Genomic DNA, 24,681 nt, shown 5'->3' with positions numbered 1-24,681 from the left:
TCCTTCTGTAACTCTGTTTAATGGTAGACATGTCTTAAGTGCTGAATATGTGATATAAACCATCAGTAATTTTTTATTAAGTAACCTAAGATCTATGGACAATATCTCTTGACCACATTTTTTAACTTGTTAAATCCACAAGGAACAATCACAGAAAAGATTCATTTGGTTCTATGATGCCCCCACTGCACACTTTCCTTAGTAATTCTGATACATCTTGCTATGCAGAAAGTAGTATATCTCTCCCTTTACCTTTTACAAGATTGGTATCAGGTTTCAGTTTATTTTCCAAGTTTCTCAGAAAAAATCCTCTGCATTTTTTTTTAAATCACTAGAACTGTTGACCTGCACAAAATTTATCTGAGGTTCTGCAGGCAGATCAAATTTCATCCTTGAAGCCTTCATGTGCCACAGGTAATATTTCCATCATGCGCTTCATAGACTCTACCATGCCTTAAAAAAAAAACATTGTTTCTAAAAACCTACTGATACCCACCCATATTGACATTGGATCCCCTTATCTTGATAGTTGACTATTGCTTCCTAAAACATTCACAACCAATAATAGTGATAGATGAACCAGAGTCAACCATACACTCTATACATTTGTTTGAATAGTTAACATACCCATTGGTGTGTCACAAGCCCGACTGTTCATCCTGAAAAATAAATTGTCTACAGTATTCTCAGACTCACCCATCATTAATACTCTAGACTTTCTCTAGGTATTGCAAACGTTTGGAAATTGCCCTATGTGCACACATTTATCTACGAACTACTTGAACGAGGAATGGACCCGCATTTACTGCTTTCTTTTGACTAGCCTAGCATGTTCCACTTTGAATAGGTATTCTCCTTCTTTCTCCCCTTGGACACCTTGGGTCCAAAGTGCACTAACATTTTGTGAACACAAACTGTGCAATTTGCAAAATCAGTGATTGCATCGCAGAATGTTTTTTTTTCTATTTACTGAACCCATTTTACAAGTCAGAAATGCTTTTTCCGACTCGCAAAATTTGTTTTGCAATCCATTCTGTATTGCAGTTAGGAGAGTGCTTAGAAGGGGCGCACCCCTTCCTATTTGTAAATCACAGTTATATTTATCAATGGTTTGTGATGGCATTTGCAAGTATCAATGGCTGATAACTAATTACTAAAAGCCCTTTACCAAGCTTCTAATTTTTGACACACTTCCAAGACAATGGAAAAGTATAGCAAATGTCCTTTGTGTAGAATATTTTTCTCCATCAGTGGCTATTTACAAAATTCCTTGTACCACGTCTCTACGTTAATTTTGTTTTTTGTTCTCCTGGTGTTTGCTAGAAAAAAAAATGGTGCGATAAAGCCTTTGCTGTTATCTGTTACAACATTGTGCTTGACAGATATTGAAATTGCATGTACTTGACTTGGAACATTTGCTTGTTTACCGTCTCTACTTTTAAATACGTCCGGTACTACGGCACAACTGGCCCATCGTGAACTGCATATATTTTAAGTCAGAAGTATCCGTAAACAATGACCATGATGTCTGTTAACCAATAATTTTCTCACAATTTGATCGAAAATCTTAATTGAAAAACTTGAATGAATTTTAAAACAGGACATCAAAGTAATTATGCGTGCTCTTATGCCAACAATGGAAACAAAACCTCTCCCGCTGATACCACAAAAATATCTTGACTCCAATAAAGGTTCAAAATGGCCACTGATCTCAAAATGAGGCTTGGCCCACCTTGTAGAGCTCAGGTGGCAGGGATTGCAATTGGGGGGCTCGCCTTCCCCTTCATATGGATTGGACCTCTCATCTTGCCCATTACTATACATGCATTAGCATAGACCCTAATTCAACAAAGAACCTGTGTGGAATAATTTTCTAGTTTGGGCTACAAGTAACTGCATACTTAAGAGATTCAACAATATCTATATTGTGGTATGCAGAGCATTTACCAAAGTGGTCTTCCATTTAGCAACACGCCTCCCATTGAGTACAACAAAGAAAAACCGAATATAAGCTGATATTTGCTATTTACAAACTACTTAATTTCAAAACATTTCCTCATGTTTGTTCAGATGGGGGTCATGCTGAGAAATGAATTACAGTAGTACCTTTCGACTGTCATCACCAGTATATGGCTTGTTACGTAATAAAAGACGTGGTACTAAAGCACCAAAAGGGTCAAATTTGCTAAAATAAATGTTGGCCTGATTTCAAGTTTGCTCTAGTGTTAAAGGTTTCAACTGCCTGGTATTCATTTCGGATATGGGATATAATGATAAAAGTTGTAAACAGGTTTAGGTGTAGATTAGTATCTTTTTGTGAATGAGCTCACCACACTGGGGGCATCTCAAACCTATAGGGACTAAGTCAGCTAGTGCTGTAGTATAATGCAGCAACACCGGTGCTGTTTGGATTTTTAGGGTCAGTGGATGGAAGAATAAGAGTGTCCCTCCCCCCGATTGTTTTTTGCTTGCATGTTTTGGTCTCTGGTGAAAGTACCAATTATGACAACGTAGTAACCACTGTCTAGATTACAGGGAGGATGTGTTACCAGGCTTCTTGCAATGCCTTCTCCCTTTTTTAACTTGTCCCCTGTTTTCTTTTCCATTCTCTTCTTTCCCCTCCCGTCCATATTTTTTCCTTTTTTTCTTTTCCATGCTTTTTATTCTTGGTACACCTCTTGTGTTTCTTTATCTTCAACTTTCACTAACCCTCATTCTGGACAAGTACACCTTTGATGATTGCTTTCCTAAAGCAAAATAGAGATATCTTTGGAACTTGCTTAAGTCTGAAACAATATTTGTAACCAAAACTGCAAAATGATTTCACTCCGGTTCTTTGTGGCATTAGGGTCTATTTGTGTGAAGGATACTCCAGAGTGTGTTACACAAGCCTCCTTTTTCGGGGAGATTCATTACCACAGACATCTGGTAATGGCTACTGTTTCTTTACCATCTCCGATCCCTTTGACTTCACAGCCACATGCACTGTCCTATAGTTTATACTACTGCACGCACCGGTCTCTGTTCTTGCAGTGAACTCTGCTTCTGTCATCCTTCTCTCACTGTAAACATTTACCCTATACTGGGCACATGGGTTACATCCCTAAAGACGCAAGGAAATGGGAATGTAAGGTAATTTATAACATAAGGCAAATGGAGCAGAGTGTCAGCAGATGGAACCTACTACTACTAGCAACTACTACAAACACCAGGTCCTAAATTGTGTGTGTGTGTATATATATATATACATTTATTTTTATATATATATATATATATATATATATATATATATATATATATATATATATATATATAGAGAGAGAGAGAGAGAGATGCAACTTACTATGCCCAAGAGAATGTCCAAGAATTTTACATTACAGCAGAGTGTCAATAGCTCGATAAATGTGAATCTTCTTTTATGCAGTCAGTTTAAGTTTTTCATGTTCATTTAACTAGATATTAGTCGGAGATATTGTTGGGTAATGGGTCAGAGATACTGTTGGGTAGTGTCTGCCTTTGTAATGACTTCAGCAGTGTGGGACTTGACTTTAAGCTTCTCTGCTGTATAAAAGGACTCTTACGCCCTTTTGTAACTTAAGAAATAAGCTGTCACTCCTATAGTGTACAAAATATGCCTCCCTAAATTAATTTTCATTGTATTTTTGGATCAGTCCTGAAAGCGATATTGTTCTTTCTGTTCTGCAGACTTGCTGAAATACAGAAAGATGTGGAATATAGACTGCCATTTACTGTAAACAACCTGACGATCAATATCAACATGTAAGTACAGCTTTTGTCAATGATGCACTGAAATCCAGCTGAAATTATAAGCTTTTAATGTCACAAAATTCCATGCAATATAATGTCATCAAATGGAGTCTGTATCACCCCATTGGCTAACTCCCAGCAGTCAGCTCTAAATTCAGGAGGCACAGTTTTCTTGTATGGATTATGAAGGCATGAGCCAAAGAAACAAGACAGCGAGGAAGACTAAAGAGAGGGAAAATGTAGGGAAGGTAAGACAAAGCATAAGAAGAAAAATAGAAAAATAATCGTAGGTACTTAACAATAGCCTTGCATACCAAACATAAGCATCCTCTAGTGTAGTGTGTTTTGGATATAAAGAACATAACTCACACTGTCTCCTTCTGCTTTCTTGCAGCAACACAAAGGCTGCAAGGAGATTTGTTAGGAATCAATTCCATGAATTCAAAACTTGTACAATAATATCCTTTATTGTTCAACATCCACAACAGTGCCAGCTCCTCATCCCTGCTTCCTTCCACCTTCTACCCGTCTCTCCTAGAACCCCCCCGGTCATCTCATTCCGTTCTCTGACATCACTGGCTCCAATGATGTCAGAGACCAGCAAAGTCCAAAACACATCTCACTCCTGTAGAAATAGTAACAATTTAACGTAACCATAATTTGATAACCTAGCAAACACAACAATATAAAGATAAAAGATTCATCAGCAAAATTGCAGCTAAAGCTCATAAAAGTGTAAACAATAAAACATTGAAATGACCGTAAGTGATTAATATATGATCAACGTATAATTATGCAATGTGTAATCTTGTCATGACATCCTTAATGTGTAAAGTCTTCTAGGTATTTAGGAGTTGTTCTATTCCTTACACTCCTTTTAATCTTCTCACTAGAATCCAGATTAGATCCGCGAAGATTTCCCTCCTTATATAGTCCATCTGTCACTGGTCTACCATTCATACATTTAGCTAGACGCGACATGCTCCACACATCCCCTCCTTCAAGAACAACAACATTTTTTTTTACTTGCACAATTTTCCTCAGACCCATAAACTTAGACACCCCCTTTTTTTTACCAAAAAGGTTTTTTAACGTACACCATGTCACCTTCGTGCCACAACCTTTGATGGGCACCATGTTTAATATCAAATGCTTCCTTATACTTCGCCTGATTATCAACAATTTTGTGTTGGACAGAACCCTTGTCTGCAGGTGATTCCCCAAATCTCTTATCAGCTAATAACCACAAGGGATTGAGTTTAGAACCTGCCAATCTACCCCTCAATAACCTAAAAGGAGACATACCAGTAACGGCATTAGGGGTATTCCTGTGAGCCCATAATTTCTCACTGAGAACAGTTTTTAAAGGAATGCTATTGTCCATGGCAGTCTGAGCACTGGCTACCACCAATTGGTTCATTTTCTCAACCAACCCATTGGCTTGAGGGGAATATAAAGCCGTATGAAAGTGAGAGATGGCCAAATTGTTGAGAAAATTCTTCATTTCCAGTGAAGTAAATTGCACTCCATTATCAGTGATTATCACTTTCGGAATGCCTTTGCATGCAAAAACAGCAGTTAAGAACTCTATCACCACTTTTGTGGTGATAGCACTTACACAAAAAGCAGTGACTCATTTGCACATATAGTCAACTAACGCAATTACAAATCTCTCATTGTGAGATATGTTTTCAAATGGCCCCACAAGGTCTAAACCTAGTTTGCGCCATGGCTCATCAGGAACACAAGTTGTGGATAAAGGGGCAGTTCTTACATTTCTGGATTTGTCACTCCTTGCACAGTACATACAATCCTTTACTATTGCCTCGACCTGTCTGTCCAAGCCCAGCCACCAATAGCATTCTCTGACCCTGGACTTGGTCAAGTTCCTACCCAAATGTCCTTCATGGGCTAAATTAATCAACTTCTCATACAACCCAACTGGAGGAATCAATCTATCACCTCTGTACAAATCCTTCCCTACAATGCTCAATTCATCCTTGACATTCCAAAATGCTTTAATACCATCTGGACAATTGCGTAAATCAGGACAACCTTTCACAACATACTCTAAAATGAGTGCGCGAACAGTGCCTTGTTCACATTCCAATTCCCATCCTTCTTTATCAGTAGCTGGCTCCTTCACCCACAAAATTGGGACCTGAACATTTGTGGTATTGTCTGACAAAGGTAATCTCGAAAGAAAATCTGCAGGAATATTCTCCTTTCCTGGGAAAAATCCACATGGAAATTATATTCCATTAGGTCCTCCACCCAACGTTAGATGCAAGGAGTCATATTCTCTATATTGCGACACAAAAACATTTGTACCAAAGGCCTATGGTCACTTCTAATTACAAATGGTAACCCCCAGAGGTAATTATTAAAATGGTTAACAGCCCAATTACATGCCAAAGCTTCTCGCTCTATTACTGAGTAACGTGTTTCTGCCTCTCTTAGGGAACGAGAGGCAAAAGCCACTACTCTCTCCTCACCATCAACCAACTGTGAGAGAACTGCACCCAAACCCTTAAGGCTTGCATCTGTGGACAACAGAGTCCTCCTTCGAGTATCAAAATGCCCTAGTGTAGGCATCTCTCCAATTCTGGATTTGACAATATTAAAAGCTTCTTCACACTCTGGAGACCACACAAAGTCTACACCTTTCTTCAGCATAGCTCTTAAGGGCTGAACTACACTCGCAAATTTTTTAATAAATTCTGAGTAGTATTCGGCTAAACCAAGGAACGAACGCACTTGATCTCTGTCAGAAGGGGTGGGCATAGATATGATAGACTTAGCCAGCGTCACTTGAGGCTTGATACCATCTGCGGAAATGGTGTGCCCCAGATAAGAGACTGTGCCAACCCCAAATTTACACTTTTCCTTTTTTAAGGTTAAACCCTTTTATTTTAGTCTTTCCAAAATCTTTCGGAGAGCAACATCATGTTCCTCTTCATCCTTCCTATATATTAGCATATCATCTTGAAAGAATAACACTGAATTCAAACCCTTAAGGACTTCCTTCATTACCCTTTGAAAACATGCAGCAGCCGATGCTAAACCAAACAGCATTCTAATAAATCGAAAAGCTCCCAAAGGCATGACAAAAGAGGTTAAATGTCTCGAGTCTTCATGAAGTAAAACTTGATGATAAGCCGCCGATAGATCTAACACACTAAATACCTTAGCCTGCGAGAGCATGGTTAAGGTCTCATTGATATTCGGTAACGGTTGGCGATCTACCCATATGCACTGGTTGAGGCCTCTCAAGTCTACACACATCCTAATTTTAGAACCATTATCCTTGGGAACCAAAACAATGGGGGCCAACCATTCTGAGGCTTCAATTTCCTCTATAACACCCAGACTTAACAATCTATTAAGCTCATCCTGCAATGGAGACAAAATCAAATGAGGGACCTTTTCTCACCTTATGTACCACTGGTTTGGCCGAAGCTTTTAGAATGATTTTATGCTTGAAACCAGCTAACGGGCCCAATTTGTCACTAAACACCTCAGGAAATTCATTTACAATCAAAGTATCATTCCCTATATTAGCTATGGAAAGAACCTGTTCAGGGGAATTCGGGTTGAGAATAATGCCCAGATCCTTTTGATGTCTCCACCCCAACAAGTTGTCACCTCGTTTAGCCACATACATTTTTCCAACCGTTTCACGCCCTTTGAATTTGATAGTCATTAAAGAGTAGCCAAATAAGTCAATTCTCTGTCCCCCATAACCTATGTGTTCAATGTCTGGGGGAAGAAGTTCAATATGGTCATTTCCAAAAATTGTCTCCCAATTTTTGTCTCCTATTAAGGTAAAAGGAGAACCAGAATCCGCAAGAACAGGAACAATTTTACCATCAATTTCTATATCACATTTTGGCATAATTAATTTGGTGTCACTATTTATAGCATAATTTTGAATATTAGGACACTTCACATTTAAGATCAATTCTTGAATTGACACAGTTTCATCTACTGCAGTGACCTTCTGATTCTTACAAACTTTTGCCAAATGTCCTTTCTTCCCACAATTTAAACAGTTAACATTTTGGATTATTCGCCAAATATCCAGGACTGCCACATTTGTAGCATCTGGGTTTGAGGTCCTTGGTCATTTCATTGCCACCTTTCAAATGACATGCTACTGGTTTCTGTATATTATTCCGGTCTACTTGAGTTGAGACTCTAGCTACTGCTGAGTTAACTAAAGATTCAGCTAAACAGTTTGAGGTGATGGTCTTCATTTCTTGAACCCAAGAAGTAGCATGCTCTAAACTTTCCACAATGGCAACAGCTTCTTCCAAAGAGGGATTCTTTGCTAATAACTTTTCTTGCACTCTTGAATTATTGGTGCACCTTACTAGTTGAGCTCTGATGAGCGAGTCAGTTAAACCAGCAAATTCACAAGTCTGGGCTAATGTCTTCAGAGAAGCAATGTGATTACCCACTCTTTCATTTTTAGCTTGTGCCCTCATGAAAAATGTATGTCTTTCCATGACTATATTTAAACGCGTATCAAAATGTTTCTTCAACATCATAACTGAGATGTCATATACATCTCTAGGGTCCCCATCAGCAGTGCCAATTGCAATTGAATCAAGACTGTCATAAATATTTCTTCCTTCAATACCTAAATTATGGTGAAGAATACCTTGCTTCCTTGCTGGCGAAAACTTTTCTCCACCTATACCAATTAAATAAGATTCAAAAAGATTAATCCATTTCTTCCAAGGTAGAATGGGTTCTCCATGTTCAGATAAAAATTGCGTTGGTTGAGCCAAACTAAGCATAGCCATTTGAGACGTGGTGTGAAAGGTATAGTAATAGTGTGAGACAGTAATAATAATATATACACTTAAAAAAAAGTATAATAATTAAATATAGTGAAAATACTCAAAATTGAGTCATAGACAGTACTTTCCCACATTCAGTAAAATATATATATATGGATAAATTGAATGCCAGCTATAAGCAAATTAATAATGAACAGAAAAATGAAGTTATCAGTCTAGTCATTTGTGTTTGAAACACACGCAAGACTTGATATCCGTGTCAACCTCCCGGTGTTTGAGAAGGAAACTCCTCTACATGGAGTCTTGAAGGACTGCGAAGAACCTCCGGCACACTTCTCTTGAAGTTGAAGAAAACGCTGCAAGGTATTCCTTTCAGCCCTCTTTTTTTTTTCCTTTTCCGTTTTTGTGTGATTAAAAAAAATGATCCTTCCTTTCCTTTTTAATCTTTCCTTTATAAAGTCGCGCGCGCAGTATTCAATCGTGCGACTTCAAAGAACATTGGTGCTGCTTCACATGATGAGCGCGGCTTCAAAGAACACTGGTGCGGCTTCACAAGGGGAGCACTTTGAAGAACTCCTTGGGTCGCGCGATGAAGAATACTTTACATCACCCGCTGAAGAATTCTTTCCCAGTTCAAATTTACACAGAGATTCAACTGTGTACCCAGGCCGCCGCTGCAAGATAGTTAATTCGTATAACCAATGCCATAACAGAGCTTGTAAGAGCACTATGAGGCATTAGTTAAGAAAGAAAAAGAAAAAAAATTATAAGTGTAGCGAAATACCTCTAACTGCAGTTTCACGGCACACTGAATGGTAACTCTGCTCGCCAGTGTAACAAATCGGCATTTCCAATTATTAAAGTTGCGGAGAGACCGAAAATTGTAGAAATACAGTTCTCAGATCCAGGCTATTATCATAATGCTGAAATACCTGTAGCATCAGTGTGATAACATTGCAGCGGTTCTTCTTAACAGGAAAAAATCAGTTCAATCATTGGTCCATTGCACGCCAGGTTCAGTGGATGCTGAAGACTCTCGTCGCCACTGTTAGGAATCAATTCCATGAATTCAAAACTTGTACAATAAGATCCTTTATTGTTCAACATCCACGACAGTGCCAGCTCCTCGTCCCTGCTTCCTTCCACCTTCTACCCGTCTCTCCTAGAACCCCCGGTCATCTCATTCCGTTTTCTGACATCACTGGCTCCAATGATGTCAGAGACCAGCAAAGTCCACAAAACAATGTTTAACCAGTGTAACTGTAAGCAACCAGGAGGAGTGTCTTTAGAAATCTAGATACTTGCAATTGGCAGCTTCCTCCTGGAATATAGGGTGTCCATTTTTAGGCCTGACTTGATACGACTGATGTTTACGATAGCTTTTGTCTGTAATCTACTAAAACATGTACATACAGTGAAATTCAGAGAAGTAAACATCGGTCACATTTTGCTGTTAGCTATTGATTGCATCTTTCCTCCTCCTTGGAAATGCTTCCTCGTGATGCATGAGGTGCATTGATATTAGCCTGTGGCCGGGATTATTTGCTGAATGAAGAAGCCACCTTGAAAGGAAGGGTTCACATCTGTAAAAACAACAGATTATCCATTCAGAGCAAATGGTTACGCGAAGTATGCACTGAAAATTAGAAAGGGAAATGCCCTATATGATTTTAATGTGTCATTTATGTTTTTTTTTTTTTTTGTCTATGAAGACATAAAATGATTTCCTTTAAAAATAACACCATACAACAAATATGTAGGATTTGCATACTTTTCTTGGTGAACTATGTCTTTACTCCTCCTTTATTCATGACGTCAGATTATCTGGTTTCTTTTCATTATGAGTATATGGTCTAGTAAGTGCACTCAGGGCCTTGAAGTTAAATATTGCTTATGTGCTGCAGCACTTGTTGTGCCTTCCACTACAGTGACAGTGCAGATATGGCTTTAGGCCTACCCTGTTTAGTCTGACTGCTGCAGTGTAAAACCTGCATTGCAACCTGTCACAATAACCCTTTTTTAATAAGGTTAGAGAATGTTCCTCCTACTCTGAGAAGACATTTAAAAATCAGAGGTACAGAGGATAAGAAGAGGGGGCTCCAGTCGGTGAGCACTGCACCCTCTCCCTTCTGATAGCAATTGCAGGGCCAGAGATTAAACTAAACATTACATTTGATCCTTCTTTATATGCCATTATTCATTCCCTATAATTAAGCAATGCAAAGTATATTAGCCCACTCTGTCCTTGCTTGCACCTACGAGTGCTTTTCAAGGGCAGGATTCATGGAGAGTAATTTGCGTTTGCAGGTTCTGATTCTGAATATAGGACACTTTCTTCTGGAAGCCACCTTGTCTGCCAGTGAAGGGGAACACAAAGGTGGAACAACCAGAAAGAAAACTCAAAGGAAACTGGAACTCAGAGGAAGCAACCAGAAGTAAAAAAAAAAGCTGATGGCAGAAAAAAACTCCAAAAACTTACCTACTCCAATAGCACAAGGTACGAGCAGGATAACAGGAAGAGAACAAATGCAGCCTGACTAATTCCAGGAATGTTGCAATACACTTAGACTTGTTTCCAGCATGGTTAAATGGGGAGATATGACCTGCAAGAGAATGTAGGTCCCTAGGAAGCAGTTCTCCATGCTAGTATGGGGAGGAACCATTATACCCTATTGGATGGCAACCATGATGGATTTAGTTGGTGACTAGCAAGTCCCACCCCATCGTGCAACAAACCTCCCCAGTATGAAGCACGTATGGTACAGTGAAGCTGTTTCTAAAATTTGAGACTATTATTCCTTCCTCCTAGTCCCCAGGTCCTCCGCTCCGACCTCTGGTGGGTCAAAAAAAGATTTGGATGAGGTGGTCTCACCCACCTAATGTGGCATGCTTCATCACTGACCACCTCACCCCACCCTGGTAAGATGATACTTACAGGGTGGGCCAGTCTCAGGTATTAGGGGTGTTCTTAAGATATAAAAGATGTCTGGATAATACTGGGGTCCAGTTATTAGATTACAAATACCTTAGGGTATACCGCAGAAATATCGTTTAAATTGTGGTTCCTTGGCTATGACTAAAAAGGTTAACACCCTTAATTGATGTTTTAGGGTACTATGACCACCTCAGAAAGGAACAACCATACATATGCAAATCACCCTTGATTCTGCTCCATTAGTAACAGTCCATCCTGATCTGCCAGGCCAGGCTTAATTCTGAGCAGGAACACAAGCAACCCAGACTGGTCTCAGCCTAATTGGACCTTCTCAGTAGAGTGCAGGTTGAGACCCTCGGATGAGCGAGCATGAAACCTAGGGCTGGGTATACCCATTGCACTTAGGACATCGCATTGAAGAAAACAAAAACGTGATGTCAGATGGCTTGAATTAATCTCAGCCACTGGAAATTACTATGCCCCGCAATCCAGTCCATCATTTTTTGCCCATCATACTACCTGCCATGTGCAAATCAGCCTTGTTCTTGCTTCAGAATAACTGTCCAGTCTGAAATGGCAGTTTGGGTCCCCTCTGATCGTGAACATAAGCTACCCCAGACCAGTTTTGGCCGTTGGACTCGAGTTGCACCCTACCAATGAGGCCCAAATAGCCCAAAACCAGTATAAGTTTGCTTGAGGGGCCAAACAATATGCGGCATCACTTTGTGCTGGTTTTGCAAAGCTTGGGTTATGTCTGGGCCAGTTGATGGGCAAACATGAGAGGGCGGGCTGAGAAGCGAGACCAGAGCATGGGTTTAATGGTTGCCGAGCAGTTCAAGTCTCTTCTTTGCATAACTATCAATAGTTTCTAAAAAGTGCAGAGGTGCGAGCCTTGAGGTTTTTCAACTTTGCACACGCATAGTGAATTTAAAGGCCGGGAAATATCAGTAAAACGTTATCAGTTCTCTTAGTCTATTGGTGTGCATTTTGTATGGTCACCCATTGTATCACCCACTTTTTCAAATTCTGCCTGTAAACATAGTATTTCAGATTTATGCCTTTTATGCTGTAAAAATGAAGATTTCTACACCTGCAGATTTTTTGCTTACCTATTTTCGGTTTACTGCACAAAAGGTTATGAATTATATTTCTAACTGAAAAAAAAAACGGTCTGCTTCAGGGGTAGACACATCTTGACACTGACAGAGGCAGACTAGTGTGCATATTGCCTGTATTAAATTGTTTCTGTTCACATGTATGTGATTTGTATTGTTGTTGCACAAGTGACAATAGTTTTAAAACCTGCACCTCACAGCAAGGGTAATTACTATGAATTTTTTATTTTCAAGCAATGGGAAGTCTTAAATGTTTTTGACATATTTATCTTAAAACTATTTATATTGATATTTTCAAACAAATAGTTTACAGTTACATTATTGTTAGATCTGACAGCCTTAGGGTAGTCACCCCTAACTTTCTGCCTACCTCCCTCCACTTTTGAGATACTGTTTTTGCTGTTTTTTAGACTCTGCACACTTTCCCACTGCTAAACCGTGCTAAAGTGCATATGCTCTCTCCCTTTAAACATGGTAACATTGGATCACACCCAATTGGGCTATTTAATTTCCTTATAAGTCCCTAGTAGAGTGCACTGTATGTGCACAGGGCCTGCTGATTAAAAGCTACTAGTGGGCCTGCAGCACTGATTGTGCCACCCACTTCAGTAACCCCTTAACCTTGTCTCAGGCCTGCCATTGCAAGGCCTGTGTGTGCAGTTTCATTGCCAATTCGACTTGGCATTTAAAAGTACTTGCCAAGCCTAAAACTCCCCTTTTTCTTCATATAAGCCAACCCTAAGGTTGTCCTAGGTAACCCCCTATGGTCTGGTACTGTGTAGGTAAAAGGCAGGACCTGTACCTGTGTAGTTTACATGTTCTGGTAGTGTAAAACCCCTAAATTTGTTTTTACACTACTGTGAGGCCTGCTCCCTTCATAGGCTAACATTGGGGCTGCCCTCATACAGTGTTTGAGTGGTAGCTGCTGATCTGAAAGGAGTAGGAAGGTCATATTTAGTATGGTCAGAATGGTAATACAAAATCCTGCTGACTAGTGGAGTTAGATTTAATATTTCTGTTTTAGAAATGCCACTTTTACAAAGTGAGCATTTCTCTGCACTTAAATCTTTCTGTGCCTTACAGTCCACGTCTGGCAGGGTTTAGTTGACAGCTTTGTGTGCATTCACTCAGACACACCCCAAACAGAGCATACTCAGCCTCACTTGAATACATCTGCATTTTGAATGGGTCTTCCTGGGCTGGGAGGGTGGAAGGCCTGCTCCCACACAAAGGACTGCCACACCCCCTCCTGGGGCCCTGGCAGCCAGGATTGAACTGAAAGGGGAACTGGTGCACATCTAAGCCACTCTTTGAAGTCTTTCCCCCAATTCAAAAACATATTTGGGTGTAAAAACAGGGCCTCTGCCCTACCACCTCAGACACTTCCTGGAGAAGATACCTGAACCAGAACCTGCACCCTGACAAGAAGAACTGCCTGGCTGCCCAAAGGCCTCACCTGACTGCTTTCTGAAGAGGACTGCTGCCTTGCTGTTGCCCTGCTGTCTTGCTGCTCTCTTGCTTTGCTGCAGAAGTGCTCTCCATGGGCTTGGATAGAGATTGCCTCCTGTTCCCTGAAGTCTCAGGACGAAAAAGACTTCTCTCCTGCAGCTGAAATCCCCATGCGGCGAAAATGCGGCTCACCGCCTGCTAAGAACGACACACAGCCTCCTCACGGTGAAAAATTCACTGCACACCGATTCCGGAACGGCGCAGCTCAACTTCGTGACAGGAGATCGACGCAGCGCCAGCAGCGCGACCGGAATTTCGACGCATAGCCCTACTGTATCGACGCAAGCCGACTCAGAACGTTTCCGCCCGACTTCCTGAAAGGAATTGACGCAGCGCCTGCCGTGCGGAAGAGAATTCCACGCATCGCCTACCGGAATCGACGCAGCCTCTGTGACTTCGCTCCGCAAGCCCAGGATTCCACGCAAGCCCAGGATTCCCGGGGCATCTGAAAACCCAACAACCCAAAGAGGATCCACGTCTTGGCACCGGAAATCGACACAACGTCTTCCCCGCATGGAAAATAACGACACAAGTCCGTGTGCGAAGGGGCGCAACCAACGCACACTTACGTTTTCCACGCATCGCCTCCTCTGCGGTCCCTTGCGAGGATTTGTCAATGCAAACCAGGTACTTTGCCCTGCAAGAGACACTTGTTGTTTCTAGGAGAACTTAAGACACTTTTTATTGCTTTTACAGTAATATTTTAACTCTAAGACACTTGATATCACTTTCAGTGATATCCGTACATTTGCTTATTTCATCTTTAATCGTTTTGACCTACATTTATCCAGATAAATATTATATATTTTTCTAAAGACTGTGGTGTATTTTTGTGGTGTTATATTGTGGTATTGTATGATTTATTGCACAAATACTTTACACATTGCCTTCTAAGTTAAGCCTGACTGCTCAGCGCCAAGCTACCAGAGGGTGGGCACAGGATAATTTGGATTGTGTGTGACTTACCCTGACTAGAATGAGGGTCCTTGCTTGGACAGGGGGGGTAACCTGACTGCCAACCAAAGACCCCATTTCTAACAATTATTTATGACACTACAGGCATTGCATGACCTTTCGAAAACTGGTAACAAGATATAAGGTCTAACCAATAAACGCAAGTAGGTGAAGTCATAGGGGAATAGTTCCATGTTAGTGGAACAGAGAGTTACAGTAACTTCTGCTGATTTTCGCATGCCAGTATACCCCAATAGAAAAGTGACGATAACTCTGGTTAGAAAACTGAGCAACAGAAACTAGTAACAGAATCATAGACCATGCAGAAGGCTTGTAGGGTGGGGGAGGATGTAATGATCTTAGCTACGGAGAGTGGTCTAGAGTACAAGGAGAGGATATGCAAAAATCAAACTCTGGGAAGTTTGCGCGCTAACGCGGAATGCCAGACATATGCAAATGGCCACCCGCAACTCTGCTAATGAGGGCAGGGGAGCTGACAGTGGAGGATGGGAACCGCGTCAGAAGAAGGTGCCTTTTACCAGTACGTGTTGCGAGGTATCATTAGTGCCTTATCTGCAGGGAACCGGACATTCAGAGCAGGTGTGAGCGTGTCATCCTTAATGAGATCTTGGAAGCCCCAAGCAGCTTGTCCCATCCCTGCCCCAGTGGGTATTATGCAGACCCCTGGTCTCTTCCAGCAGAGATGTGGCATATTCAGCTCTGTCCCGGGTAATTACTGATCGTTGCCAGGCAGCTGTTGGGGGCAGCACAGTTGACTTCCAGTGTTTAGGCACTTGGCGCTTCACTAATATAAGGACAAGGGCTACAAATCAGGACATTAAGGGGGTCATTCTGACCGCGGCGGACGGCGGTCGCCGCCCGCCACGCAGTTCCCGCCGAAAGACCGCTCCACGGTCAAAAGACCGCGGCGGTCATTCTGGCTTTCCCACTGGGCTGGCGGGCGACCGCCGAAAGTCCGCCCGCCAGCCCAGCGGGAAACACCCTTCCCACGAGGACGCCGGCTCAGAATTGAGCCGGCGGTGTGGGAAGGTGCGACGGGTGCAGTTGCACCCGTCGCGAATTTCAGTGTCTGCTAGGCAGACACTGAAATTCTTTTTGGGGCCCCCAGGGGCCCCGCGGCACCCCCTACCGCCATCCTGTTCCCGGCGGGAGAACCGCCAGGAACTGGATGGCGGTAGGGGGTGTCAGAATCCCCATGGCGGCGGAGCGCGCTCCGCTGCCATGGAGGATTCTCAAGGGCAGCGGAAAGTCGGCGGGACACCGCCGACTTTCCGTTTCTGGCCGCGGCTGAACCGCCGCGGTCAGAATGCCCAGCGGTGCACCGCCAGCCTGTTGGCGGTGCTACCGCCGACCTCCGCCATGGCGGTAATTACCGCCAGGGTCAGAATGACCCCCTAAGTCTGTATTTTTAGGATCTAGGGAAGATTCCCCCAGGCAACAGACCTCTCAGCTGTGTAATCTGGTGTTGCTGCTGAGACTGGATGTGATTGCGTGTCTATAGGCCGCAAAAGAGGGGCAGGACAACTTTATATGAGGCAGATCATCTCTCTGTGTTTTGTACCTAGCCCTGTTCACAAGACTAGATGCCTACCATGACCCATGTTGCCGTAGTTACTCTGCTGCAATACTCCAGTAGCCAAGTTATAGCACTTTAAGTAAGGAAGTGACTGGTTCGGACATTGTAATAGTGCATAATTTCAGCAAATGAGAGGAGAGTCCCATTGTGGTAGCCAACCTTGCTTCTCTCTATTGCCCCAGGTGGTGCACTACTAGCGCTATGTCCACCTGTGCCAGACTGAGAAGCAGGCGTCCAGTGCTTAAGCGGCGGTCAAAGCCATAAGCCTTAGTCCTGTCTTAAAAGATGCATATGCATATACGCATTTAGCACTGGGATGCTTTCTTGTTGAAACAGCTGTTGCACTTTACAAATGGGCAATTCAGTTCAATATGCCACGGTGCGTAGAGTGGGAACATGCAGAACTTGTGTTAAGTTGTGAGGTAACACTCAGCCTGGATGCCCAATGAATCTCACCTAGGGTCTGGACTATGTGTATTCGGCATGGACATCGCAAAGGTAAGGTAGCTTGGCGTCTGCATTGAGGGAAACAGAGTGAAGGTTTTTGCAGAGGCTTTGTCAAAATTCCTCTACTACAGCAGATCCATCCCTAGGACAAAAATAGGGCAGAGGGGGCAACCCTGCCTGGTGCCACGTTGAGTGGTCCCCAGGGACAGAGATAATGTGTCCAATCTGCACCCTAGTTACAGGGGGTAATGTAGACAATATAATGCACAAAGCATTTCTTCCAGGCTGAAGCTGCGGAGCACCTCAAACAAATACTGGCAGACAAAGGAATCAAAGGCCTTGCTGAGGTCCAAGACCAGGCAGGCCGCACAAGTGTACAGATGGCGTACAATCTTCAAAACCTGATAGAGCCTTTTGGAGCTTTAAGGAGGTACTTCTGCTCAGCACAGAACCGATCGGATCTGGGTGGATTATTTGTGGGAGGAGGGAAAGTAGCCGATCCACCAGGATGTCACTGAGAAGCTTAGAATCATTATTGAGTGTAGAGTGATGCCTGTACAAGGAGAGGCCAGTATGGTCCTTACCATGTTTGTGTATAGACATCAGCATCCTCGCCTGATCCAGTATCTGGATCAGGAGGTCAGATTGCACTTAATGAAACTCGAGAGGCAGGCAATCTAGGCCTTGAGTCAAGCCTTAAGTCTTGCCTGTCAACAGCTAAAGCAAGGCTCTTCTTATTTTTTCATGTGTTACTGGAACATCAAGGTCCAGTAGTTGCTCTTGTGAAATGCGGGGCAAAGCAGTTTTATTGAGCAGGGATTAGATATCCTCCTGGGAGCAGAGCTGCTTGGGGGCATATAGCACATGTGTGTGTGCGCCTTTGGGTGAAGGCAGAAATTATGGGAGTAGTGCAGATGGAGGTAGTGCAGTTGGAGGTTATAGGGTCACAGGCGTCAGCTTATTTTATTAATTGCGGCAGTAAGGTCTCAGGCTTATCTCAGTAGGAATAGACTTTCACAGCTGTGTAGTTAGCGCTGCACAGCCTGTCTAGCAGTTCAGCTTGGCAGTGGTGGGCTTGAACATTGCCATTCACGCTGGTCAACTGAGTCTCAAGGCAGGGCAAGAAGTCATCAACAGGTTGCAGCTACACAGCAATGGCTCTGCATACTCCCACTGGTTCACTGATATATTGACCCCTGTCTTGTCACTTTGAACGTTTCCTATTCTGTACCATTGAATGATGCTCTGTCACTGTTAAGGGCAAAATAATCCTCCACGGTTGCATGCAGTAAGGAGCAGACGGGAGAATCCTCAAGGAGAGAAGGTTTCATGTGCCTGGTCTGAAGAAGAAGGAGACACAAGTCTACTTGGGCCGTTCAGAAAGGAGTGTTATAGTCCAAGGCCGTACAACCAAAATACCTTATATGTGTGAATGCTATATGGCACTTGGAAGTGAGTTCTGGTGAGAAAACAAGAAGATCAAGGCACCCTACTCCGGACAACTCCAAAATCGGTGCTGCTGCACGACCCTGCGCTGCCTCCTGCAACCCGAAGCCGTGGTCCCTGTTGAAGTGCAAGCACCCCGTCCAACACCGCAGGCTCGACGCTGCTGCAGCCTCACTGAAGTTCTCCGACTCTGAGTCCCGAAGTGCTGTGTCACTGACGTCCGTGACACCTGACGGAAGCCCTGTGGTGTGACAACGACCCCGTGAGGTCCCCCATCGTGTCTTGAAGCCGCACCCGATCCAGGGACACCTCACCTCTCTGACTCCATGCACCAGCTTGTTTCAACGTTTGCCAAAGATACTTTACTTGGGGGTCCGTGTGATTCCATGACCGGCTAAACCCCCCTTGCGAGTGGCGGCGGATTGTTGGGAAGGACTCCGTCAACGACGTCACAATAGCCCCAGTTGGAGCTATTGTGTTTCTGAGCACGATAATGAAGTTTAATCTTTGATAATTCGTATATTTGCTTGTGTGTGTTGGATTTTCTTTTTCGTTTTGCTCTTGTTTTACTTAGATAAATAAATATTGGCTATATTTTTAAATTGGTGTTGAGTGCTTTTGTGTTTTTTTCACTGTTACTGTGTGTGTTTGTACAAATATTTTACACCTTGCCTATGAGATAAGCCTGATTGCTTGTGTCAAACTACCAAGGAGCTGAGCAGGGGTTATCTGAGCTGTATATTTTCCTTACCCTGACTAGATTTAGGGTCCATACTTAGACAGGGTGTAAACTGCCTGCCAACTAGAGACCCAATTTCTAACACTAGCTGTCCAGAATGCTGTTCTCCTTTTGATTGTTGATTAGCTATTTTATCTGGATGTGGTTCACTGTCCATAGGTTTCCTTTTTGTAACAGACCTTTTCCAGATGATGACTCTGTTCAAGTTAACATTTGGGGCTGAAACATCGACATCCTAAGAGTTTGAGTGATTTGGACTGCCAGTGAGATGCACTTTATGCAGTGTTGTGTCTCAGTTTCTCTCAACCATCATATTATTATTTGTACATATAGGCTATTTCTTTTTAAAAATGGTTTCCACATACATATACTGTATCGTTTTGCACCATATTTGCATAATAAACTTTTAACGTACTTGCTACAGTGGATATGTTTTCCTCTTTTTTTTTTCAAATATCAGCTTGCCAGCTAAAAAGTTGCAAGATGTATTTCTCTTGTTTTAATTGTGATTTTTCTTCTTCTCATTCCCTGGAGCAAACCATTGTTTTGTTACAATAGTATTGCCCCACTTCTTGGGGTTATTGGTCTTCCCATGTATATTTCTCACTATGATACATATGTATCGCATCATCCCTGTGAATGATTTATTTTCAAGCAATGGGAAGTCTTAGAAATGTTTTTGACACATAATACAAAAATGTAGGCAATATGTATTATTGTCTTTAGTACCCTGTTGAGAACTCGTAATTTAGTGTCATGATGTCATAAGAACTCTTGGATCTCACTGTGTAGGCACCAATTATTTGTCCTTTTTTTTTTTTTTTTTTTTAGACTACTTTAGGTAGTGCAGCACAATTATGAACACTTGTAGTCTGTCACAGACATTTTGGTTGTAGCAGAATTTGTGGGATAACATCACACTTGTACCACTTGAGCTATATTGGAATCTTTCTAAGTAATGGCTGTCTTAAGTACTGCCAAAATCACTGAGCCCTTTCCTTTAACCTGAGGTCAAATTGTGTTTTGTGTTTATAACTTACATGTTTTATTTGAAGTGTTTTTGCCTGTTTTAAAAAAATCTTTTTGCTTGATGCTATCTAAGTAAACAATAAATCCTAATTCAAGAAAGATAGTAAAAAAAAAATTCTTGTTTTTTTCTATTTCAGCTTACTTCCTCAAAACTTTCCTCAGGAAAAGCCAGTGATCAGCATATATCCTCCAGTAAGACATCACTTGGTGGATAAGCAAGGAGTGTATGTGATATGCCCCTTAATAAACAATGTATGTATAACTGGATATGAGTTCTGTATGAAATCAGATCTTTGCTTTGTAACAGAATTATAAAGCTAAATCATGTATTGGCTGTGGCAACCTCTTGCTGCAAAGTTTCTCCTGATGTTCAAAACAGAGTTGCGGACAATGTAGTTTCATAGCACAATAGCTGTAACTAGGCTCATGATTTCAAACAGACTTTGTCCGCTAGTAAGGAGAGTGCCGTTTAGGATCTCTTTCCAAGATTCCAACATTGCTGACTATTGATGTTTGTATCAGTAAAAAAACAACATCCATTGAAGCCTATCCCTTTAATAATAAAAAATGGAAACAAGCCAACCATTCCTTCATTGAACCTTAGTTGATCATCTGATGCGCAAGACATATTTTTTACACATTTTCATATAGTGCATCACTTGTGAAGTGGTGTGCTTCAAATATAACAGTTGAAAACAACATACATAAGGGAAAACAGTGGTATTGTTTCCTGAATACCCCTGTAGTTCTGTTACAATATAAAAAAATAACACGGGAATGTGGGCCGATGAGGCTTGCATCTAAATTCAGTGGGCAAAAGTATTATTCAATAAAATGAAGTTTAAGAAAATAACAATTTGATGCCCAGCTTCTTCTCTCTGGTCTGGAGAATTTAAAGAAAAGGGTTATCCGTTTGCATCCTATTCTGGAATAACTCATTTCTCCCAGAAGAATTTTAAGGGTTGTTAGTGATGGAAGAGGTATGGTGATCTTTTAGATAATGAGTGATTTTGATGGTTTGGCAACGTAGCTGTCCACAGACAATTATTTGATCACTAGAGAGGGGCTTTGTCTCTGCCCATATGTTTGGAGTCAGGAGTACATGTTTTGATTGGGCAGAAGTTATGTGCTTCCACAAAAAAGTGCTTTCCCTCTAGCAGCTGTGATAATTTTGTTTATTCATCCAGCTACCTAAGCCTGAACTTAGGTTGCTGTATGAAATTAATATGTTTTAGATAGGTAATTTCTGTTGCTTGTGGCAGCATCACAGATGGGAGGAAGGCAGGCACTAACCTACATGGAGTTTTAGGTCTGTCTTGACAGTGCAACTGTCACTTGACCTTTTAAATCTCCGCCAATATTATTCTACTGTTCTTTGCTTCCACAAAAGTACATACTTATTCCATACTATTTACTTGTGATGCTTCACATTACCATACAACATTCCTTTGAAGTCAGACCTGTAGGCATTGCCAATGCTTGTTCCTCTCCAATCAAAATTCAAATTTGCGAACCAATTTCTTTAAGTGAAAATTATAATGGTGGTGCACCACTCATGAGCAGTAATCAGATTACATGTAAAGAAAGTCCAATTCTCTTGTAATGTGAATACATCAAGTCTTCTCTTTATTTTCTTCCATTATTTTCTTCCATATTAGTCTTGGTGCAACATAATGTACAAAAAATGAAAACAGCCAACCTTTTGAGCATGCTCTGGTGGAGTTGCACACCTTTGATTTTGAAATACCCCAATTGCTTGATAGTTGGGAACCTATAGGGATTAGTGCGTTTCTTATGAGCCTGCTGCGCCTTGTTATATATTCTCAATTTCTTTAAGTATTTGTCCGAGCTAATCCATGCATTACATAACATCAGCTTGTTTTCCAGGATTTTCCCTACCCCCAAACAGTGACTTTATTTCCCAGGTTTACAGAAAGCTGGTGGATGCTCACCCACTAGATCATGAAGAGATCAATTAAACTTGGTCCCAATAATTGCAGATCGATTTAAAGAAGGAAGCTTGGTTGAAAAACAATCTTGAAGTTATGTTCCCTTAAATGCTGATTTTCAGCATTACACATTATTTTTCTGTATATAGGGTATTTTATAAACACAATTCTCTGCAGACCACAGTAATAAAGGCTTCTGTTGTCAAGGCATGGTGATCTGGCTACATGCTGTATGGAAATGGCCAAGACTCCGGAATACATAAAGTCAAGCAATCAAATACAACAAATTAAGCCAGGAACAGTAATTCTTTTGACACATTTGTTTATTGATTTAGATATTACAAGACAATTAGTAACATGAGAACAAAGGTACCATGTACTTAGAACGGAATCATCCGATATATACATAAAATTATATCCACCATACAAGCTACCAAACCCCAGCCACTCCAAAACCCCCAGAAGTGCCACTTTGTGATCCATACCATTAGGTATTTGTATCAGATCAGATAAGATATCATATATTCTTTGCCAATAATTGGCAATGACGGAGCATGACCATATTACATGGGAGAAGGTCCCTCCCAGTTCCTCACATCCTGGAGACTGAGAACTTGAGAATCGCACAATTTTCTAGAGTCTGTCAGGGCTCTAATATGTATCGTGGAGACAGTTGAACTGAATCATTCGTAGTTCAATAAGATGTTGTCTGGGCTGCCATATTGGCCTCTCACCATTTGTCATAATGTATCTCACCCCTGTTGTTTTCCCAAGCTGTCTTCATGTCCCGGGATGGGTCAGGGACATTAAGAAGGAGGGAACTATAAAACCTCCAAGTGGGCTTATTATTAATTTAGCTTAAAGCTGGTTTTAGTCTGGCAATTACCCCAAGTCATTGCTATATGAATCTAGAACATCTCTGAAGAACAGAGATTTGTGTAAATTATTTTCTTCGATCAAGTGGTCAAATGCCATGATGTAATCATGGTCCCAGATGTCTCCCCATCTAGAGATCCCATTCAGATCTCATGCGCAGAAGTCTAAAAGTGGTGTTGTGGTGTATCTCTTACGAACCAATAAGGGAGTCTGTGCCATGAGTCGACCTAGCCAGCTCAGTAGTGGCAATCTTGGGAGTGAACCTGGAGGCCATCCTCCATATAATAGCTTAGCGTCTGTGGCTTCTAAGAGAAACCAAGTCTAGCCTCTAGGAGGAATCCTGTTTGTTGCTATACATCCAATATTCACTTGGCACAATTGCTGCTACCCAATACTACAGTTGGAGGTCTGGAGCACCAAAGCTACCCTCGTACATCGAGAGGATGCATTTAACATACAATACCCTAGGGATTTTCCCTGCCCAAAGGAACATTGAAACCAGTGACTGGAGGTCTTGGAAAAAAATGTGGGAGGTAGTATGTAAGGGAAAATGAGCAGGGCAGTAATTTTATAAAGCACTAATCCGTCCCATTAAGTTAAGTGGTAGAGGAGCCCAAGACTCCAAGTCGGTGAGCGCATGTCTCAGAATTCGGACAATATTAGTGTTCTGTGCAGTTTGCAGGTCCCGCATTATATGCATAACCAGGGCCAAAAAGGGAGCATCGACTATCTGAAACTAGGCCAGGAGTGGAAGTGAGGATTGCATGCTTCCGAAGTGGACATAATTTATTTTTCTCAAATGAACTGTTAATCATCCAGACGCCACTCAGCATACCTCCAACATCTGTATCAGACATGTAAAGAAGGCCTGTGGATGCTGGAGATACAGAAGCATATCGTCAGCGTATAATGCTACTCTGGCCTCCAGGTTGTCTGCCCATCAAAACCCATGAACCTGCGCGTCCTTCCTGATCCACTTCTCCAGATGTTCTATCAACAAGGTGAGGAGGAAAGACAGGACAGCCCTAGCAAGTTCCACACTTTTTAGCATAATGTTTAACATCAGTGTATAATAGGGAGATAGGACTATAGGAGGCAAAAAGCTCTGAGGTCCTGTTTGGTTTAAGGATGGTACAGATAGTTGTGTAGTGAAGATCATTTGGTAGCAAGCCAGTTCGTCCAATCTCATCAAAGAGACTTAACAGATGTGGTGCCAGAACAGAAGAGAGTTTCATAAAAACACTCAATGGGGATGCTTCTAGAACCTAATGTCTTACCAGAACGAGATGCAGTGATAGCAGACTGATTTTTTTTTTTTTCTGTGATTAGTTGCTTGTCAAGCTTCCCACGATCGGTCATCAAGAGTGATCTCTCTATCAAGTGTCTGATTATGGGGTGCATTAACTCCAGTGGATAATGGGTCCTTCTCTTGAGATAGCTCTTGGTAGTTATCGGCGCTAATTGCAGCAGTTTCTGTAGAGCTAGAAACAAGGCAGTTGTCAGATGTCTGTA

At 41.8% G+C, this 24,681-nt stretch overlaps 1 protein-coding gene across 2 annotated transcripts in view; it reads left to right on the top strand.

Moving 5' to 3' along the window:
- VPS37A (VPS37A subunit of ESCRT-I) overlaps positions 1-24,681 on the top strand; it is a 200,806-nt gene that overhangs the window by 4,980 nt on the left and 171,145 nt on the right. For both annotated transcript variants that reach the window (XM_069200574.1, XM_069200585.1), the window contains exons 2-3: positions 3,706-3,780; positions 20,482-20,596. In XM_069200574.1, coding sequence (XP_069056675.1) covers positions 3,706-3,780; positions 20,482-20,596 — 190 coding nt within the window. The remainder of the gene's footprint in view (positions 1-3,705; positions 3,781-20,481; positions 20,597-24,681) is intronic.

This window comes from Pleurodeles waltl, chromosome 1_2 (assembly GCF_031143425.1).
Source record: "Pleurodeles waltl isolate 20211129_DDA chromosome 1_2, aPleWal1.hap1.20221129, whole genome shotgun sequence".
In the NCBI taxonomy this organism is placed as follows: Eukaryota; Metazoa; Chordata; class Amphibia; order Caudata; family Salamandridae; genus Pleurodeles; species Pleurodeles waltl.
Note: the sequence above shows the minus strand (reverse complement) of the source record. Positions and strands in the feature narration are given on the sequence as shown.